Source organism: Periophthalmus magnuspinnatus, chromosome 7 (assembly GCF_009829125.3).
Source record: "Periophthalmus magnuspinnatus isolate fPerMag1 chromosome 7, fPerMag1.2.pri, whole genome shotgun sequence".
Taxonomy (NCBI): domain Eukaryota; kingdom Metazoa; phylum Chordata; class Actinopteri; order Gobiiformes; family Gobiidae; genus Periophthalmus; species Periophthalmus magnuspinnatus.
In genome coordinates, this window is record NC_047132.1 from 18364903 (window position 1) to 18385938 (window position 21036).

At 39.8% G+C, this 21036-nt stretch overlaps 2 protein-coding genes across 2 annotated transcripts; both read right to left on the minus strand.

Moving 5' to 3' along the window:
- Nucleotides 1-6794: 6794 nt before the first annotated feature.
- On the minus strand, nt 6795-10581 carry LOC117373895 (ADP-ribosylation factor-like protein 8A). The gene is made up of 7 exons (XM_033970016.2): nt 10186-10581; nt 9459-9539; nt 9220-9293; nt 8998-9091; nt 8764-8831; nt 8608-8678; nt 6795-8002 (listed from the first exon to the last, which is right to left on the minus strand). Exons 1-7 carry the CDS (start codon nt 10306-10308, stop codon nt 7950-7952), a joined length of 564 nt encoding a protein of 187 aa, XP_033825907.1. The 5' UTR covers nt 10309-10581; the 3' UTR covers nt 6795-7949.
- A 2591-nt stretch (nt 10582-13172) lies between these two features.
- Nucleotides 13173-17577, minus strand: LOC117372950 (G-protein coupled receptor 37-like 1). The gene is made up of 4 exons (XM_033968802.2): nt 16437-17577; nt 15426-15752; nt 14573-14932; nt 13173-14335 (listed from the first exon to the last, which is right to left on the minus strand). The coding sequence occupies exons 1-4, from the start codon at nt 17025-17027 to the stop codon at nt 14171-14173; spliced, it is 1443 nt and encodes a 480-aa protein (XP_033824693.1). The 5' UTR covers nt 17028-17577; the 3' UTR covers nt 13173-14170.
- Between the last annotated feature and the right edge of the window lie 3459 nt (nt 17578-21036).

Genomic DNA, 21036 nt, shown 5'->3' on the forward strand with positions numbered 1-21036 from the left:
CTGTAATAGCTTGTAAATACTATTGTGGTAACATAGAGAATAACAGAGGCAGAGGTTGTTTTGATGTTAAAGGTGAACACATTTTGTAACAGCCCATTTAAAGTGTAGAGTAGTTCAGACTGTGTTAGGGCCTACTACAAAACTGCCTTGACTTAATGTGCACTCACTGTTGTCAATTATGAAATATTTTGCTACACTGACTGCACCTGTCATGGAATTACCTTCATGATGTTTTTAATAAATGCATTTTTAATAAATTCATTTTTAAAATGTTACAAATGCTGTAGAAATCCTTTCTAGGTACAACTATTATTAATAAGGACAGTTCTTATACACAGTTAAAACTATATAAAACACGCATATGCTTTTTTCTCACTGTCTGACATGAAATCAGGCTAAACTTTTCCTGTTTTAGGTCAATTAGGGTTACCAAAATTATTTCCATTTGCTAAATGCCAGAATAATAAGAGAAGGATTTGTATACATATTTCATTACTTTCTTCAAAGTCAGCTGTTTACATACAATAAGATTACTATGCATTTAAAGAATATCTGAAACCCAGATGATTATGCCACGTCTTTAGAAGCTTCTGATTGAAGACAGATCTGAAACACACGGCTTCTTTGTGTAACATTATGGGAAAGTCAAAAGAAATCAGCCAAGATATCAGGAAGAGAATTGTGGACTTGCACAAGCCTGGTTCATTTTTGGGTGCAATTTCCAGATACCTGAAGGTGCCACGTTCATTTGTTCAAACTATTACTCATGAGTATAAACACCAGGGGAATGTCCAGCCATTGTAGTGCTCAAGGAGGAGATGGGTTCTGTGTCCAAGAGATGAACGTGCTTTGGTCCATAATGTGCATATCAACCCAAGTACAAAAGAAAAAGACCCTGTGTAGATGCTGCTGAAGGTGGTAAGTGTCTGTCTTTATCCACACTGAAACGAGTAGTGTGCCGACATGGGCTGAAAGGCCACTCTGCCAGGAAGAAGCCATTACTCCAAAAGAAACATAAAAAGGACAGGTTACAGTTTGCAAATGCACACAGAGATAAAGACCTGAATTTTGGAAACATGTCTTGTGGTCTGACAAACTGTCTGAACTGTTTGGCCATAATGAGCATTGTTACGTTCGGAGGAAAAAGGGTTGCAAGCCTGAGAACACCATCCCAACTGTGAAATGTGGAGGGTGGGAGCATCATGTTGTGAGGTTGTTTTGCTGCAGAAGGGACTGGTGCACTTCACAAAATAGATGGCATCATGAGGAAAGAACATTTTGTGGAAATACTGAAGCAAAATTTCAAGACATAAGACCGAAGCATACTGACAAACTGGTTACAAAGTGAGATAACAAAGGATAACAAAGTCAATGGTTTGGAGTGGCCATCACAAAGCCCTGATCTCAATCTTATTAAATATTTATGGGCAGACTTGAAAAGGCATGTGTGGGCAGTTACACTTTCTTTTTATATAGTGTATACTGTGAACTGTAAGCCTTTTCTTCTTATGGTTGGAAGTAAAGTTTTATATTAAAACCTAGAAAGTCTGGTCAAATGCTGGATACTATTTCTACAGCTGGATCAATGTAAACTTATGTTTTTGTCTTTTCCACATGTCTTTTCAAAAATAGACAATAAAAAAATGCAGGTTTTATTTTAATGATCATGTTGTAAACAATTAATAGTACACATTCCACCTTTGGGGTAGTTGTTTTTAAATAACTGAAAAATGTCTCTCATGATCAGATCTTTAAGTTACTCTGAGTCATTTCTTATACCACTACTTTGTACTCTTTGTAACGTTACTCTCACTAAAATATACAGTGTAGAACAATTTAGTATTTAAAAGTAAAATAAAGTCATGAGACTAACACACTGCCTGACCAGCTTTACATTTTCCTGCAGTAGAATTTCATTCATAGAAAGCATTTAATTATATTATATATAAACTTAAACTGGATCTGAGCCATTGCTTTTTTATGTGTTTATTTCTGATCTGAGCCACCACAAAAAGAAAGTTTACTGTGCAGGTTTTTAAGTTGTTGGGGTAACAACTTCTTTAACACAGGAAGAACATGCAAAACCCCTCCCAGAAATACACCATATAGTCCTGTAATCAAACACCCACTATGCCACAGTGCATACATAGCTTAAGGTGGGGCTAAACATATAAACTCTGCCAAAAAACACATTTCAAATAGAGCTGCTAAACTGGAAAATACCTGGAGGACTAAAAAAAAAAAGAGTGAGGTTAGAGGAGAGGTGGCATCTGGGGGTATAAGGAACAATGTGATTGGTCAAGCAGGTATCCATATTTCAAACTCTGCCTCTGCAGTCAGGTGTTTGTAATCAGAAAGACCTGGCTGTAAACAGGGTAGTCTCTTGTGATGTCAACAACTACCAGTAGCTGCAGTGGCTACTGAAGACAGCACACACACAGTTTATAGGAAACTGCACATTTACCTAGTTTGCACTAAAACTGCCAAAAGAAACCTTGGAAGAGATGATAATGCTCTTAAAACACCATAAACACAGTTTAGCAGTGAAAAAAGTGGATATAAAATTTTGTTCTACTTTAAAGTTTTGATTCTGGTGAGAAACAAGACACAGCCAAACATTTACTGCATGTGTCCTATGGGGGAGCTATGGAGCTCTCCTCAGCTGGGCCTGTTTGCAGAGGGTCTTCGGTGGGACTTAAGTGTCTCATGTTATTAAGTGGTTGGAGTTTTTTGAGGAACTCTTCCACTGCATTGGCACACTGGCTCCACTCCTCTCCCCTGATGAAGGCCTCCACATCCGCCTTGATCTTCTTGTTTGCTGCAGATTGGACCATTTCAAACACCAGACTCTGACCCTCATCCCAAATGACTTCAGAGAGTTTCCCATCCTGTTTAAAGAATACACGCACCACTGAAACGCCTGTTGCCAGTAAGAGCATAGCCAGGAGCACACCCAGAGCAGAGACCTAAAAAGATAGAACATAAAGTTTGAAATGACCTAATCAGATTTACATCGTATTTGAAAAATCTGAATCACACAACCATCCTTCTGTTTTACAATATTGGTTAGTTTTAAACCAGAGAAAATGACCATACTTACATACCGAATGGCATCTGATGTAAAATATAATTTCTTATTTGTTGACTGATTTAGTTTGTTCATGTTTGTTCATTGCCCTACCACCTTGAAAATTACCAACATCATCTGAACTGGAAAGTAGGGTTGGTCTGGGTTAGTAGTACCTGGATGGGAGACCTTGAGAATACCAAGTGCCACAGTGGGGCAGCAGTGTCTGTAGTGCAAATTGTTATTGCGTCCATAGGCAAGACACTCCACCCACATTGCCTAGTGAATGTGGTGTGTGTGCACATGTGCAACTGTGGTTACAATAACAGTTTATCAGTGAATGCATATTGCTATGTAAAATGTCTTTGAGTGTCCAGATATTGCTATATAAGTGAATGTATTTTCATAAAAATGTATGTGTATACATGTTGCAAAGAAAAGTTTCTTATCATATGTCTTTGTGTACCTCTGATCTTTGAAAGAAACCCACACATTGACATGTGAGAATGCTCAGCAGGCATTGTCTCCATCCTTCAGATAACTCTATGTTGTTTTACTTGTCTTCAAGTGTAAAAGTTGATTAACTGCTGTGAAACAAAAGTCAATCTGCTTTGATGTGTATGTAGTTTTGTAATTCTGGTCTAAATACTCAAAGCTCAGATGCTGTGGAGAGAGACTTGCTTGAGATGCTGGAAGGCTGCCGGTTGGTCGCCAGGGCAGGCCAGGCTCTGTCCTGACCATATCTGTTGCAACAAAAAATTATCCTTTTTGTATTTCATAACTCACCAAGGCTTCGCAAATTAATTATTACCGTCAACAATACATATAATTTCCACAATAGTAACATTATTATTATATGCCACATTGTGTTGGCAAAACACTCAAGTTACTACAGGGGAGTAGAGTAATTAGGCTACAATGGAAACACTAGAAAGTGACAACAGAATAGAAATAGTTCTACATAATGGCAAACAACAACTACAGGACCCTTCTTTAGGTCTTCCGATGTTCAGCATGTTCACCATTTATTGTATAAGAATCCAATGAAGAAACCTTTTTTCCACTTGTTTTGCTCACCCTGGACAGACTCCTCAGATGAGCGAGGATGGACTTCTCACTTGACGTTAGTCCAGATGGGTCTCTGCATGGGATTTGGACTTCAGCTGGGTTGCCTTGGATCCTACAGCAGACCCACCAGCTCCCGTTGAACAGCACAGACACCACCCACACCTGGCTGACTACAAGGGCCCTCAGGAGCTGCAACATTATGGACCACAGAGGACTACTACACCAGACCTGCTCTGCTGCCCCCTCCAGATGTGAGCATGTGTGAGCCAGCCTGTAGATAGATGTGAACATATCAAATTCACTTTTCTAAAGCAGTTACTGCAGTGGCATCATGCAGAGCTGAGGAGAGTAGCCAAAAAATGTACTCCAGTAAGAGTAATGTTGCTTCAATAATAGTAGAAATAAATTACTCAAGTAAGAGTCAGGTAAGAGTAAAAAAGTATTTGGCAAAACTGTTACTCAGGTAACAGTAACTTAAAGAGTAACTCTCTGGACGTAGTCAGATTTATAATTTGAAGTTAATATCAATTTATAGACATAGATATTATTAGTAAAAGTATGCTGGTCGAAAAGTATTCTGAAAAGCACATTTCCTTTCAAAAAGTACTACCCACCTCTAGTATTATGGGTGTCATGGACAAAATCTGAACCAGTGATTAGGGTAATGGGCAAAAAAAAGTTTAAAAAAGGGAAAAGGACAAGTTTTGCAATCTAAAAGTTTGAACTTTTTAGTAATAGTATATGATCACATGGCAAAAAAGGAAACTGTAATTTGCACCTCTTCTGCTCTTATTTACAATTAGTGACAATAGGAACATGAGAACGTGGCATACTTTAGGATTTATTTTCACAAAATGTCTTACATATTACAGATATTTCATGTATTCATATGTAAATAGTAAATGTAGGCCTACCTGGAGAGTGCTCGCTGAAAGATCCGGTCCAGCCTCAGAAGTAGGAGTACAATTATAAGAGTGGGTAAGATCAGATACACATGGCAGGCTACAGTTTGCTTTTGAGGGTCGCAAGAGCAGGAAAAACCTTCAAACATATAGATGATACAGGAAACATTTAGCCATGGCTTGGATTATGGTGGACATTTTCCTGGCAAGGCAAGCCTTTCATGTTGCCTATGATGAACCAAACAAAAATCAGCAGATTCCACCAGTTGTTTTTTTTTTGTTTTTTGTTTTTTTTTGTCTTTTTTGTAGATAATTGAACCTCAACATCACAACATCATGCATTATTTTGTAATTACCTGTAAAGAAGAGATGGAAGAGAACTATTAGGAATATTACTGCATAGATAATGACCCTTTGACACTTGGGATCACAAAAGTTGATGAGCTCCTCTTTGAACCTGTCCAGGCTGCAGTCACACTGAACCACCATGGTCTGTAGTTCTGGTTCTCCTCTCTTGAGATGGGCTAAACTAAAATATACTGTTCTATGTCTATGTCTATGTGCAACCCTTACACACTATCCTTTTACCTTTGTTGTTTTTAAAAGACATTTACTCTCTCTAGGATGTTAGGATCCTGATGCTAGCATGTGGTAGGTGTGGTCTAGGCTCCCTTTATGTAGCTCCACCCATCACATAACTGCAGCCTCTTCACCAGTCAGCTCAATCAGCTGTCACACAGTCAGCAGGATGACCTAGAATTGATCACCTCATAACATGGGGGATATTTCTAAAACAGTTATGTTTTTACATTATCCCCCATGAAGAACTACTATAGTTTGAAGTAAAGTGTAACATTAACTATAGGGCTGTACTAATCTTATCCAGTATTCATACAGTAAACAAGGAAGTGTGTGTGGCAGGTTGAGCAACTTGGGTTAGTATCAATCATGATGTCAGTCTCTCAGTGATATTGTGGACAGAACTGTAAGCTCCTTTGCCTATAGCACAAACAAAAATAAATAAATTTAACCACATTTAACATGGCCCTTGTTTTGTTTCAGTGCTGCCATAACAAAATGAGTATTATTTTTAAGCTTTTATTAGAATGTGACTAAAATTATAGTACTAAAGACTTGAAAGAGTTGTATATCTACAATACCGTCCCTTCCCTTCCAGTTGCATCAATATATAATATTGTATGTGATGCTGTTATATCTATCCATCCATTTTTTCCCGGGGTTGGGTCGCGGAAGACTTCCTTCTCCACACAGAAAGCTCCTCTGGGAGGATCCCACGGCATTCCCAGGCCAGCCGAGAGACATAGTCCCTCAAGCGTCTCCTGGGTCTTCCCCTGGGACTCCTCCCGGTGGGACATGCGCAGAACACCTCTCCAGGGAGGTGTCCAGGAGGTATCCAGAAAGATGCCAGAGCCACCTCAGCTGGCGCCTCTCGATGTGGAGGAGCAACGACTCTACTCTGAGCTCCTCCTGTGTGACAGCTCCGCACCCTATCTCTAAGGGAGCGTCACCCACCCTGCAGAGGAAACTCATTTCAACCACTGCGCTCTTGTCCTTTCGGTCATTGCCCAAAGCTCATGACCATAGATGATAGGAACATAGACTGACCAGTAAATCAAGAGCTTTGCCTTTCGACTCAGCTCCTTCTTTACCACCATCACCACTGTTATATCCTTGTAAATAAATACATACCCACTTGTGTTAAACACTATCAAGTAACTACAAGAAAGATGTTTACATTTTAATCGAGTTCAGTTTTATTTTTTGACACAAAGCAAAATATTTAAATAAAAACACTTTAATCAGAGTGCATCCTTCCCACCTTCTATTATTATCATCATCAATCTTATGATTATGTACTTGAACACAAATGAGATCAGACAGAGGAAGGAAGAATGAACACATCACAAGCATTGGGACAAAAGGGTGTTGGAGGGAAGGAGAGAAGGACGTGCTCCAACTTTCAAAAAAATTAACAAAATGTACAAAAAATACAAATCATAGAAAAATGAGTTTTTTAACCATCAAAAAAAATATTAAAACAAAGCTACATCTCTTCAAACAGTGCTCCCTGCAGTTCACCAGATCTGCACTGTAGGGGGCACTACGTCGACCATGATGAAGCCTGGACAATGTTTTTGTATTCTTATCAACATTATTAGGATTTGATCATTAATATTTTACAAAAACAAAACAGTGCAACAAAAAGGAGACATCCATGAGAAGAGGTAAGATAAGTGAGGGCTTATGGGTAAATCTGCACAAACGCTGCTTTAGGGAAACAACCAATCAGAGGAAGGGCATGGGACAAACCACTTTTAGTTTGGTTGTGAATATTTTCTAGCATCTGATGGCAAAGTTTATGAATGCCATGACAGAGCAAAAGTAAAAAGTTTTGCATTCCAGATGGTTTTCATTTGTTCAGACTAAATACTGAGATTTCTGCCATATAGAGCAGTGTAAGTGCAGATCAACATTAACAAAAAAAAAAGGGGGAAAAAAAAAAAAAGATAGGCGATAAGGGAAGATTAGAGGACAAAATAGGAGGTTGTACAGTGCCCTCCATTACTATTGTCCTCTTGTTAAGAGCTACTGTGATGTGGGTAACTTAAAGACCCAACTAACCTTAAATTAAGTGTTTGGGGCAACTGTGATTATGCTTTGACAGTGCAGCCTGATTCAGTACACATCTAGGTCACTTAAAACTCTTTTTCCTTTAATGTTAGAAAGCAGTTGGGATATTTCAGTTCAGTAAAAACAAGTACAAATCACTAGAATAAGCTTAATCAATATTTAGCTCATTTGAATTCATTGGGTTGCCAGTAATTACAGCACATGATAGAGAATGACAGTAATAGTGGAGGGCACTTTAGGAAAGGAGGGAGGAGGGAGTCTCATGAAGTCCTCTTGGTCCTGGAGTGTTGGATCAGCCACTGCAGGGTGATGTCTAAGGACAGAAGGAAGCAGTCAGACACAGGCAGACCTGGCTACTTTTGGTCCACAAATAAAATTTGACTTTTTTTTCTCAATCATCACTACCTTCACCACACCTCGAGGCAAGCTCATTGATTCTGTAGAAATGTTCAGCCTCCTTTAATCTTTCTTCCCTGTAAGCAGCTATATTTGCTTTGATATGGACAGACCACTGATGTACCTGATTGGCACATCCACCTGTCAATCACATCCACCTGAACCCGGGGAGATTATCTAAAGTATTGGAGAAGTGTGTATTCTAGATCCCAGTTAGTGCAGGTGCCAGTTGAGGTTAAATACAAATTAAAAACAAATGTCAAGGAACCCCCTAATGCTACTGGGACAGTCTATGCCCCTTCTGTACATCTGAGTCAGAATCCTGGTCAAGAAAACCTTGCTTAATCGAGCAAGGTTTTTCCTGACCACTTTTTGCATAACACACTGGGGCACACAGAGTATGTACAGGCTCTAAAAGATTCCACAAAAAAAGATTACGAAAAAGATTAGAAAACATTTTCTAGCTATATGATCTGATCTTTAGTATATAACTTATTAATGTAGGATGGTAGTGTCTCATACCGATGTTATCTTTCTCTTTGCATGAGATGGAGTAGCAGCAGATCTCTCTGTCCTGGATAGCAGACAGGTTCCTGTGGGATAGATAGGGTTAGTTTCCCCTCTGGCGGACACATGGGGGATGATAGATTAGTATGTAGTTTATTCATCAGATCTTACATCCTTTCGATAAGCTCTTTCTCATCCAGGGCTCCTGGTAAGTCCCTCTTATTCCCCAGAACCAACACCTGCAAAAAACAAAGATGCCTCTATTCTGTGTTCACGATGAAGGCTGAACAGGATAAATGTCTACCAAGTGTATAGCTGTGGTTTGATTGTTTGTGGATGAAGTTGATTTGAACATACAGACGATGGATGGTGAATATTGTATTCATATTTCCAATGTAAACTTACTGGTATTCCCTGCAACTGTGGTTTGTCCAGGAGGTTGTGGAGTTCATTTTTTGATGCTTCAATCTTTTCTGGGTCTGCAGCATCCACCATGTATCTGTAACATATTTTAGTTTTAAAACAAATACATATAAATAAACAAATTAATGAACTTGGGGAGGGGTTTATGTTATTGACAATAATGTATGACAGTGGAAGAAATTCTGCATGGTTTGTAACACTCACACAATGGCGCTGACTCCTCGGCAGTATCTCTCCCACATGGATCTGAACCTGGGCTGGCCCCCGATATCCCACAACTAAAATACACATGTAAACAGCAGGACAATTTAAACAGAGGGCACTGTACAGATGACTTAAATTCCGGCCCTGCATAATAATTATAAATCCATTACCACTCAAAGTGTCCTTGGTGTACATATTTAAACCCACATTATCCCACATACAACTGAAAGAATGTTAACCTTGATGGTGACGTTTCCTTTGGTGATCTTCCGCATGTTGAAGCCCACTGTGGGGATCATGTCTTCACTAAACTGGCCAGACTGGAAAACAAAATTACATTAAAATAAAATTAAATGTATATTACATATTATATGTAATATACAGTGCAATGATTTTAAAAAAAAAACGCCGAAAAGAATTAAAAAAAAGTAGGGATGATAGGCTGGTTGATGTATTTTTTTTATTTTTTTTATACAATAGTTGAGTAATTTATGAAAGCTAATTTTATTCTAGACCCGGGTAATTTTTTGAATTACTGATCTTAGATTGTATATGGATGTTCAGCTATACATCTGATTTCCTTTGGTTCACTCAGTTTTGGAACCATATAATTTAATTAAAGTGATTCATGATGTACTGCCAAAGGAAAAAAACAAAAAAACAAAACAAGTATATTTGTGTGTCATATATCTGGGTCCAAGCCCTGATTTCTTCCTGGGCTAGTCCCAATTCAGGCTTGAGTCCTTTCTCTCTTAAAGTACATTGTGCAAATCAAAGTTTCAACAAAATGCACCCACGTTTACACACTTATCCTATTTGATTATTATTTGAATGTGAAGTTCTATGACTAAACCCGTGACTGGTCCCGAGCCGAGGTCAACCCAGGCTCCATCAGAAACACAAAGACGGCTCCAGCTGCAGCGGCGCATCTGCCCTGCCTCTGCCTGCACACCGAGCCCCACGCACCGCGATCACGTTCACAAAGGTGGTCTTCCCGGAGTACTGCAACCCCACCAGCGTCAGCTCCATCTCCTCCTTCCAAAATAGCGCCTTGAACCAGTCCAGAAGCCTGTTAATCAACGCGATCATCTTTGTTTTCGCCTAGCTCCCAATGCTAACTGCGGCTGCAATGTCTCCGTAGCCCCGTTCAATCCTCTAAAAAAACGTCACAATTTCGACTTTCCCCAAGGCTGACAGTCGCTGAAAGAACTGCCGACACAAAGAACGCAGTGTTGGCTAGTGTATTTCCTCGGATAACCCAAAGGAATCAACAAAATATGCCTTTTTTCGGCTATAAACGGGACGAAAGTGATGCAAGGATGTTTATTAGCTGTTAGCTTTCAGTTCTGTCAAGTTCATCATATTGCACACCTCAATTCCGGTGTGGATCATCATTTCAGAATAAAACATTAAACAAATATTTGGTTCAACCTAATTTCGTAATATATAGTTTTAATCAGCAGGGTGTAGAATTGTGAAATTACAAGGATAACATTGCTGTGTTGAAGTTTCGTTAATGTATTGATTCAAAAAAAGTTAAAATAAAAAAGACATTTTCCGGTTTGGGTGGGGCTCGTAAAGGAAGCAGAGGAAACGTATAAAAGAAACAAATCTATGTGTTCGATTTAGACCGCTCTCTAGTGGAAATAATTGGAAATTGCTTTAATTGTGGATAAAATATGTGTCCCGTAAGTAGGAGTTTCCTATAATTTGACGACGCTACAGTAAAAAAAATACAGCCTTATCAGTAAAACCAGAGATCTGTAAATATATTTAAATGTCATGAAAATAATGTTTTAAGGTGATTTAATTCATAGGCCTCTGATGGCGCTAAAGTCATGTATGCAAAATATAGGCCATTGCAACGATAGATTGATAATAGTTGATACATACATAAAGATGATTCATAGACCGTGGTCTATGAATGTAATTGGGACTATTAACCGCCAGAGGGCGTTATTTCATCCGCGTTTGCTCAGGCGGTCAAATGCACTTGTACGTTTTCAGTTTTCACTTAAAGATGCACTATGTAACTTTCTAGCGGGGGACCGCAATCTGCTTGTCTCCATGGAAATGTTATAGCAATCCTCGAAATGTTCTATAGTATGGAATTAAACATATCTTTTTTTTTTTTTTTTTTTACATTTATTCAGTCAATGTTTTTACTGCTCAAAAGAGAGATTTGAGCTGTAACTTGGCCTGGTGGTGTCATCTACTTATTTCCATGGAGATGCTTAATGCCATAATAGAAAGGTATTAGGCAAAGTGTATAATTTCTATGTGTTGGTCTCTTTCAGTTAGGCCTTAGTCATATATCTCTTCCCAGGCTCTGCTCTGTAAAACCTTTTTTTTTTTCATCACTTCAGCGAAGGAAAGAAAGTTCAGTTTCTGTTCTTTCTTAAGGTTAAGTCTCTCTTTCCCTCTCTCTCTCACACACACACTCTCTCTCTCCCCCTCTAACTCTCTCTTTCTCTCTCTCTCCCTCTCTAGCTCTCCCTCTCTGTCTCTTTCTTTCTCTCTCTGTCTCTCCCTTCCCCTCTATCTATCTATCTATCTATCTATCTATCTATCTATCTATCTATCTATCTATCTATCTATCTATCTATCTATCTATCTATCTATCTTTCTCTCTCATAGGCTGGACTGGACCAAGCTCCAGTTTTTCTGAGTTTTTGTTGAGTGGTGTGTGGAGCAGGGGACAAAGCCGTTAGCCAAAGTGCACTGAGTTTCTGTGGAGACGAGAACAGAGATGCTTTGTGCTCAGCTCACTGTCATTCACATCGCGTTTGGGTTTATTCACCAGCAGAGGGTTTAGGAGAGGAGATGAGGAGAGGAGAGAGAGAGAGAACAGGCTCCAGGCCAATCATAAAACATGAGAGAAAAATGAACTTAGGGCAAAACCAAACCTGGCTGAAAAGAGAGTGAATAAGATGATGACAAAACCCAGGAATACACCAATAAACAGAATCAAATCATATTATGGTAAATTGTCACATTTATGGGCTGTTCTACTTTCAAGACACTCAAAGCACATCAAGGAACAACTCATCCATACACATTCATATACCAGTCTATGCACACACTAGGGCTCAATGCTCAAGGGTTAAGTGAACACAATGACAGCATGCACCTGTGGGAGCTGGAATCAAACTGCCAACCTTTGCGTCAGGGATCTGACTGCTCTACCAGCTTTTTGTTAATACTGGCAGTGGGATAATTTGGACTCCAGGAGTAGAAACGCTTTGCATGGATAGTAGCCTGCAGGTCCAGACCAGGTCTAGGACTACAACATAATGTCTTTCAGAGAGCTCATTGTTTACAACAACATTCTATGTGAACAAAATATGTTAGTTTTTTTTTTCAAGGAAATCTGTATATATGTATAAAAACTGTATATGCAGTCTATGAGAGAGGCTATCCAGACTTAGACTTCTACTCTGACTTGGTTTAATGCTGTTTTTACTGGTGTGGTTGATGCCTGTAGGCCACCTGGTTTTCTCCAATTAAAAGATTGTTTAAAATCGATATAAGACAAGACCTTGCACGAGTTGGAACGGATTTCGCCCCAATTTAGCCCTGGATCCTTTTACTCCTATAACGTTATTCTTGTGGCAGTTCATGAAGTCCTTGGTTATAATCCAAACTCTATTTCCCTTCAGCCAATGTCTGCATCTCTGTAGAAACAAGGTCAGAGGTCACAGCCGTTGTCCTGGTGATGTGACAGTGGTGGGCTTGTTAATATTCAGAGCAGCTCTAAACTCAGCTCAAGAATTTCATTAGGGCCAGTGTCATAAGTTCTTCTGGAGTTTGAATACCTATTCTGGTATACTACTTGGTTTAGACCTGGTTTTCTAACAACCACTCAGATACATATAAGCTAGATCTGGTTGAGGCTGTTTTAGAATTGCTTTTGTCATGATAATGTTTAAATGAATAGGGCTACAATCACAGATCATATTTCATATTGACACCATTTTATTGTGAAATATCCATATTTTGTGACATAAATCTCTAATTGTCCACAGTCTGGGCTCAGTTAGCTTCAGTTAAAGTGCTACAACATTAATATTATAAACTCCTCTGATTAGATTTACATTACTCATCTCTGCACTGTTGACCAAGGCCTCCACTCTGCATTGAAAGTCCAGTTCTGCTTTTGTCTTGGTCCAGTCAAAATTAAACCCAGTCCTGGATTGGTCTTGGTGTCCCAGTGTAGTCCAAGGCCACAATAATCCTAATGCTTGACCAGATGCAACCCAATGAGACACTCCTGGTTTAGACTCTTCTTGTACTCTCCTATTATATGGATTATCAAAAAGATCTCCACATTGATTTAAATGTCCAATATAGATGAACTTGTAATGGTTGTATTTACTGCTTTTACTTTCAATTAAAGTGGGAATTAAGAAATTGTTCAAAATCTTGTTCCATGGCAGTTTTTGGACCATATTTCATTTAAAATTTCCAAATATTTCCCATTTCAATCTTGTTGTTCTTTCTTACTAATAAACCTCCAGAATATTCTAAAATGTATTTTTTGTTGTCCAGTTTGTGCAAGTTCAGCATTAGCATTAAACTACAGTTAAAATAATTTTTAACAGAACACACAAATATATATTACAAAACTCAGAGCATCCACATTTCAGACAAAACTTTTTTCCTCCATTCATTACTTATTGTTGGTAAAACATTCACAATAATCCATCTTCTGCTGAGCATGTTCTTCTCGTCCACTACTCCTGGCAGCTATGTGCGTGTGTGTGTGTTTTATTTTCTTTTGGGAAAAGCCCTTTAATATGCTTAGGTTTGACTCAATGTGGATGCTACTTTACAGTAAACTTCAACTCATTCACAGTGATGTCACAAAACAACAATACATCTATGAAAGAAAAAAAAAGTAAACCAATGGCTGTTAAAGGGAACCATGCGCAGAACAGAGACTGCCACGTCTTCAGCTGGAGATGGACAAGATGGCAGACGTGTCCTTGGCTTTGTCAAAGAAGATTGATGTCTCGTTGGACTTGAGTTTGATGTGGGCGGGGCTTCCTTGCGATGTGATTGGCTGGCACTCAGAGCAGCAACAGCAACAGCAATCCATAAACGCCTGGCCCAAAGACTACAGACAAGATCAGACCAGATCAGACCCTCCACAATCTTCTCTCATAGTAATTAACAGCTCTCATTATTTCTGTATTAGAGGATTTGTACACATTGAAACTTGATATTGTTACAAGGAACAAGCCCAAAAGAAGAAGAACCATGACAAAGTATGACTGCAAGAACACCCATTCTCTAGTTAGGTGCATTATTATTTATAATACATGTAATACTCTTTGTTATAAAGTGAACAAACCTTGCAGAGGCATAGCAGCAGCAAAGGAGACAGAGCCGCCTTGAGGAATAGCAGGAAGTGATGTAAGAGAGTCAGCATGGAGGCCATTTCTGGGCTGACAATGATGTGGGCAGTCGTCAAGGCAATGTTGGTCACGTATTCCGGCCCAGTGCACAAAGCGTACACCACACACACGCACAAGAGGGCACCATTTCTCTGCCGCTCCAGAGCCCTACGCTGATTGGACCCTGTATCGTCGTGGTGACGTAAAGGAGACTTCTGTGTGGATGATGGACTGACGTTGCGACTTGCCATCTGACACAGGATGGTGAAGAGCACTGGCAGTAGAAAGTAACACCCGAAACACCACCATAAACGTGCCTAGGACAGAGGAGTCAAGATTCAAGATACACCACTACAGATGCATCTAGGACAGAGCAGACAAGAGTTTAGAGAAGACTGAGCTCACCTGTCCCTCAGAGCTCACCTATTCCTCAGAGTTCACTTGTACCTCAGAGTTCACCTGTCCCTAAGAGCTCAACTGTCCCTCAGAGTTCATTTGTCCTTCAGAGTTCACCTCTACCTCAGGGTTCACCTGTCCCTCAGAGTTCATTTGTCCTTCAGAGTTCACCTCTACCTCAGGGTTCACCTGTCCCTCAGAGTTCATCTATCCCCCAATGTTCATCTGTCCCTCAGTGCTTGTTGCATACTGCCATTTTGTTCTTTGGGGAAGATGTTTTGCCTCCAAATGTGCCTCTACACTGATGTGTGAACATGTTGGAGTGAATAGGAGAATAGTTCCTTGATGTAAAGTGCCTTGAGGTCATACTGGGAGAAAACATTGAATAAATGCAGCCATTTTACTGTAGTTCACCTGATGGTAACGGAGCAGCAGTGAATGCAGAGAGTCTGGGAGGAGCAGCGTCAGAGGAGAGGATGTTGTGATAATGCAGGTATCGACCAATCGTCCGCCGATTAGCGTTAGGGGGCTGGACTCCCAGAGGAACAGCTCTGGAGATGCTAACAACAGAGCTGTGAGCCAAACAAAGAGAAGTTTCAACAGAACAGACTTGCAGCGCTCAACACGACCCGCATCACATGATCTGTCTGATGAATCAGATGCTGCTGATGAGGTGGCTGCATGGAAACGGTCAATCCCCAAGACACACAGAGTGAAGGAAGACAGACCCAGAGAGACCACCTGAAAAGAGACAGAGAACACAGAAGAACAACAGTGACAAGTTTGTATCTGGATTGTTCCTGGAAGCCAGTCACAAGAAACATAGAAACTAGAAGGAAGAACTGCTCTCATCAGATAGATTAAGGCTCAAATGCTCAGACACAATCAGACAGGGAAAGTGGGTGAACACAATAATATTTAAAACAGGGACTGAACCCTCAAGTTTGACACAGGTCGACCCTGAATATGAAGTTCTGTTTGTTCTGCCCAGACCTATGAACACACAGACCTGGGCTGTACACAGCAGACTTTGACCCCCACAAGTCATCTTATTTAGCAGTCCCAGTTTCTACTCCTTCCATATTCAGAATGTCTTTTCCATGTAAGTCCTGTCCAGGAGCAAAGGACATTGAGAATATGTAAATGTTTGCCTTTCCTTCCTGATAAAAGTGTGAAATTAAACATTTTGAAATAGCACAGCCTTTAGCAACATGGCACAACATATAGATGCCTTGTATTGTATTTTATAAACCTGCAAAAAATGTGCTGGAGAAAGGGGAGAGTTATATGATGCTAAGCTATTTCTTCTGTTCAGAGGAGGCAGCCTGAGATGCCTACTCAAGACTGAAGTTAAATGCTTCAGGTCTGTTTTTGAGGTGCAGAAAATAGGAGATTCATTTATGGAGGAGTGTGTGCCCTACCCACCTCCATATATGGCACCATGCGGCAGGTGATGTCAGGGAGGATTCTCCTATCAGAGAGCTGGTTCAGCAAAATAACCGGGAGACACAGGACCAGAACCAGGAAGTCCCACAGACAGACACTGGCAAGCAGGCAGTTCCACCCGGACCTCATGTAGTAATTATTCCACACCACACACATAACGGCCATGTTTCCCCCGACCCCTAGCACAAAGACCAGCCCCCCCAGCATCAGCATGGCCCAACCTAGAATGGACCCCTCCCTCAGCGGGTACAGTGGGTTCCTGAAGCCTATCTCTGGGGTGGACTCATTCAGTACACTCAGGTTGGAGGCGGAGACTGTCACCGAGTCGTTCTCCAGGGACTGACCGAAGGCCGACTGCTGATCCTCCTCCTCAGCCCCTCGCACCTGACGCCGCGACTTCACTACATCCAGGTCAAACATCTCTGAGAGGGGGTTCTCCAGAATCTGCCCCATCCACACCTGGTCGGGGTCCACCTGAGAGGAGGTTCTGGTCTGATCCGAAACACTGTGCACTTCATAAACAAGGAGCAGAGCAAAAAAATACAGCCAGGACACAAAAAATTGAGCCATTATTCTACCAAAAATCTAAATTATTGCATTTAATGAAATAAAACTGGAAAAATATTTTTGTTGAAACATTCAGTGTTATAACATTTTCAAAAATTGGTCCAAGTTTGTCACTTTTTACAGTGTCCACGAGCAGTGTGTGTTCTGACAGATTACAAATGCAGCAGCGATAAAAAAGTTTTGTATTAAAAAAATATTATTATTATTTTTTTGGTAAACTGGCAACAACCAAGGTAGTCAAAATCTTAATCTGGCTGCAAAAAGTGCAAATCATATAATGGCATAAATCCGTAAAATTCTGTAAAAATGTCCCCAACAAAAGCAGACAATAACTGAAATAATTCACTTTAATCCACTGAGATTCGGTGAGTTGCCAAGCTTGCCTCTAAACCTGTATCTGCAGTTGTGATGGAGCTCCAGAGAAAAAGGGGGTGTCCGTCCAGCCTGTGTCCCAGTTGGAGCTGTTGTTTGTGGGCAGTGGTGGCTTGCAGACTGGGGTCCGTGCTGGAGCTCTCTTTGGGGAGGGGTCTGTGGGAACTGGGGGTACTCAGAACACGGCTCGATGGGCTCTTTGTGAAGATGTGCACCCTCCCAGGATGAGCGTGCACACACACAAACATACACACACACAAACACTCACATGCATGTGGGAACACAGAGCCCTCTAAAAGCAGCATTGAGGCTTTAATGAGGGGCAAGACCTTCCCAAACTGCTTTTGTTTTTGGTCAGAAGAAAAAATGAGAAATACATTCATTTTATCTATAAAGCAGGCCTATTTTAAAATGAAATCATCTGTTTCCTCTACAAACAGATATTTACAATAGTATTTCTCTATAGGGGAGCAACTTTAACTTAACTTATGTACAATGAACAATAATAGTAATAGTATACTGACTAAAGTACTATAGTATATTAGTGAGGATAGTTACAGTAGTGTTAATAGCAGTAGTAGTGATTTCATAAAAGCTTTAAATAATTTTATCGTGCATCTTATTCTAAAACTATTTAAAGGGAGAACTAGACTTCACTGGACTAAAAGAGGGTCCACAGAATCATGGAGGGAAATGGGAGGGGCCTGAAATAGGGAAAAAAGGAAATGAAAAGGAACTGAGAAAGAATTGATAGGAAAAGGAAGCGAGGAGGGAGAGGAGGAGGAATCTTTTGTCTCAGTTCAGATTTGGCCCCAAATAAACAAATGAACAGCAGAGCAGAAGCGCGTTTATGTGGAAACACTGCTCTCTGCTGGACACAAATGAACCTGTACTCGCATCCAAACCTATATTATTATACAGTTTAAAAATCCAACACAGGCTTTAATACAGTTTGAATTTATGTCTATTGAATACAAATAGGCTAGGACTGGCTTGGACCACGTGCTAATTACCATGTATGAAATCCCTTAAAAACAAGTTGATCTATGGCCTTTTATTTGTGTATAGAAAGCACAGGCAGAGGGTGCAAGAACAGACTGAACACTGAAGCTGTAAAAAAGTAAAGCTAACAAAAAATACATGAAACTATTGAAGTATTGGTTAGGAGCATACTGAAGAGAATTTGACAACTTCAATGATCACAGTGAGTATATTGAAAGGACTTTAAAACAAGGAGGAGTTCTTCTGGATTACCACCAGCTGCTGTCAAGACCTTAAGGCAAGCAGTGTGAGATGTCAGCAGGGAGAACATATGATGGATTACTCAAACATGCGCAAAAGCTGTTAATATTTCAGAGATATATTTTCTAGTGTGAATTCGCCTCAAACTTCCCATTTTTGTGCTAAAGTGTCTCTTCACCATTTCAGCTCTGCAGAGGTAATTAAGCTATGTTCCTTTCCTCACTGTTGACTCTGAATATGATCTTTAAAAAAAAAAGCTGTCAGTGATGAAAAAGGCAGCAGTTTGTGGTCTTTGAGACTAAATTTAACCTGCGCCTGAGGTGGGCCATAAAAGGGACGGAAACTCCGAGAGATTCAGATGAAGTGTTGAGTGGAGACCCAAGAGACACAGGAGACAGGGAAGAGAGATGGAGCAAAACAGTGTTGGTGCCACATGGTGTTGGTCTTGTTAATCCAAAACCTCTGCATCCTTCTGCACAAAATATCCCTCCTCTGCACATGTCCATACCATCATAATCTGACCTTACCTTCAAAACATCTCAGCTGTCCGAATGATGAAGTGTTTCTCCAGCTCCTGTCTATTGGATATTTTTAGTTTTGCCAAGTGTTTTTACAGCTGTCTGTGTCTGAACTATGAGCTCCATAATCCATCAGTCATGCACAAGAAAAACACATGCATATATTAAAACACACTACTCTATATATGACCACAACAATATATAATGTAACTACGGCCACAAAATACGGGAGACAGAAAACTTAATCCAGATTATTAAATGGAAAAATATTTAGAAAGTTAAACATGTAATTACAAGACTGCATTGATTCTATATAAGTACAAATTGTGTTTATAAGTCACATTTCAGCCATTCAAAGTACTTGAGACTAGAGCTGGGCAAAAAATGTATGAAACCGAATTTGATGTTCAAATGGATTTGTTTGGGGAAAAACAATATTTTATTTTGCCAAATTTCTTACATTGGAAAGGCTGCCCACTACAGTCACATGGACCAAAGTTTAGCACAGGGCCAGCGCTGACTGCTTTAAGATCAGTGTCATCAAATGAAATGTTGTTTTACTTTGTTTTATCTCATCCATAAAGATTTCCCAATGGACAATGGGGTAAATATGATCGCTGAATACAGTCTTTTCAGCTTTGACCATGTTCTGTAATTTGGATAACATTTTTAGAGGAGATGCAGGAAAAAAAATCAGAAATCAAATAAAAAATCTTATAATATTTCATTTTCAGGCAAAATCACCCAGCCCTACATGAGACCAATATAACCATAACCAGACTAGAATATAATTTTAGCCTATAACATACTAAAATATCTGTAAGCTTGTGAATAATGTTAGTGTAAGGATGAGAACATTGGAGAAAGTATTGTGATTTAGTTATGTAATATGTAATAAATATATAAATAGTTAGACAAATAATATTGTGTGTGTACAGGAAAGTTGTAACCAAATGTGAGACTTTTTTTCAATTTTTTTTTGTTATTTCTATTTACACAGAACTCTACACAAATCACATTGTTTCACTATGGTAAATGGAACTTATTCAGATTGGCAGATGCAAATCATATATTCCTACTGTATTGTCAACAACATTGTGACTGGCTGCCGAAAAAGTGATCTAAAAGCCACCACCAGAGGCCACCAAAACTAACACTTAGCATTTTTAACAGTCCTGTGTGTACTAGTACTGTAAGCTTTAGTTTTAGCCACTACAGAAGGGAACCGTGAAAGCCACTCTCTCTTTGGTCCTGTCGTCTTAATTGATGTGTGGTTTTGTTGTTTTTGTTTGGTTTCTAGGAAGGCAGAAGTGAACAGCTGACTGGTTACCGTGACGACACAGAGGAATCGACCAATCACGCCAAGGCACAAAGAGAGGGAAATATATGGAGGAAGGAAGGAGTAAAAAACTTGGACTCAGAACTCAAAGCAGTGTGGTATTTGTGTCCTAAATATAGTTTTGTATGTTTATTTTATTATTACTACTTCTAATATTACTAATCATATTTTATTTGTGGGTTTGGATGTATAAAAATAATAACATTTTTAGAACCTACCGTCTGCAACGTTAAGTGATTGTGTGATGAGCTAGAACATGACCACTTAGTAAGACTGTTGCAGTAGTGGTAGGAGTTAGATGAGGTAGTAGCTTGACACTCACCTGTATAGTGATTGACAGGTCAGATAACCTGGAATAGTAGTAGAAGTAGTAGTAGTAATGTACAGTGTGGTAGCGATTAGCAGCTGAATGGCAGGAGGATTTTCTGGTGCAGTGAGTTCTTCCGGTTCCTGATCTCCAAACAGGTTTTGGTGTGCGTCCAGCCCTTTAGACACAAGATCAACCAAGAACACAAGCAGAGCACACTTGTAGAAACTGAAC

Excerpts from the sequence above, each read along its gene's own strand:
- LOC117373895 (XM_033970016.2), bottom strand. The coding sequence starts at position 10,308 with ATGATCGCGTTGATTAACAGGCTTCTGGACTGGTTCAAGGCGCTATTT. Across the intron at positions 8,832-8,997 it reads CACAGTTGCAGGGAATACCA|GTGTTGGTTCTGGGGAATAA; the intron begins GTAAGTTTACAT and ends TGTTTTTTGCAG. Across the intron at positions 8,679-8,763 it reads AAAGAGCTTATCGAAAGGAT|GAACCTGTCTGCTATCCAGG; the intron begins GTAAGATCTGAT and ends TCTATCCCACAG.
- LOC117372950 (XM_033968802.2), bottom strand. The coding sequence starts at position 17,027 with ATGGCTCAATTTTTTGTGTCCTGGCTGTATTTTTTTGCTCTGCTCCTT. Across the intron at positions 15,753-16,436 it reads GCATGGTGCCATATATGGAG|GTGGTCTCTCTGGGTCTGTC; the intron begins GTGGGTAGGGCA and ends GTCTCTTTTCAG. Across the intron at positions 14,933-15,425 it reads TGCTGCTCCGTTACCATCAG|GCACGTTTATGGTGGTGTTT; the intron begins GTGAACTACAGT and ends CCTCTGTCCTAG.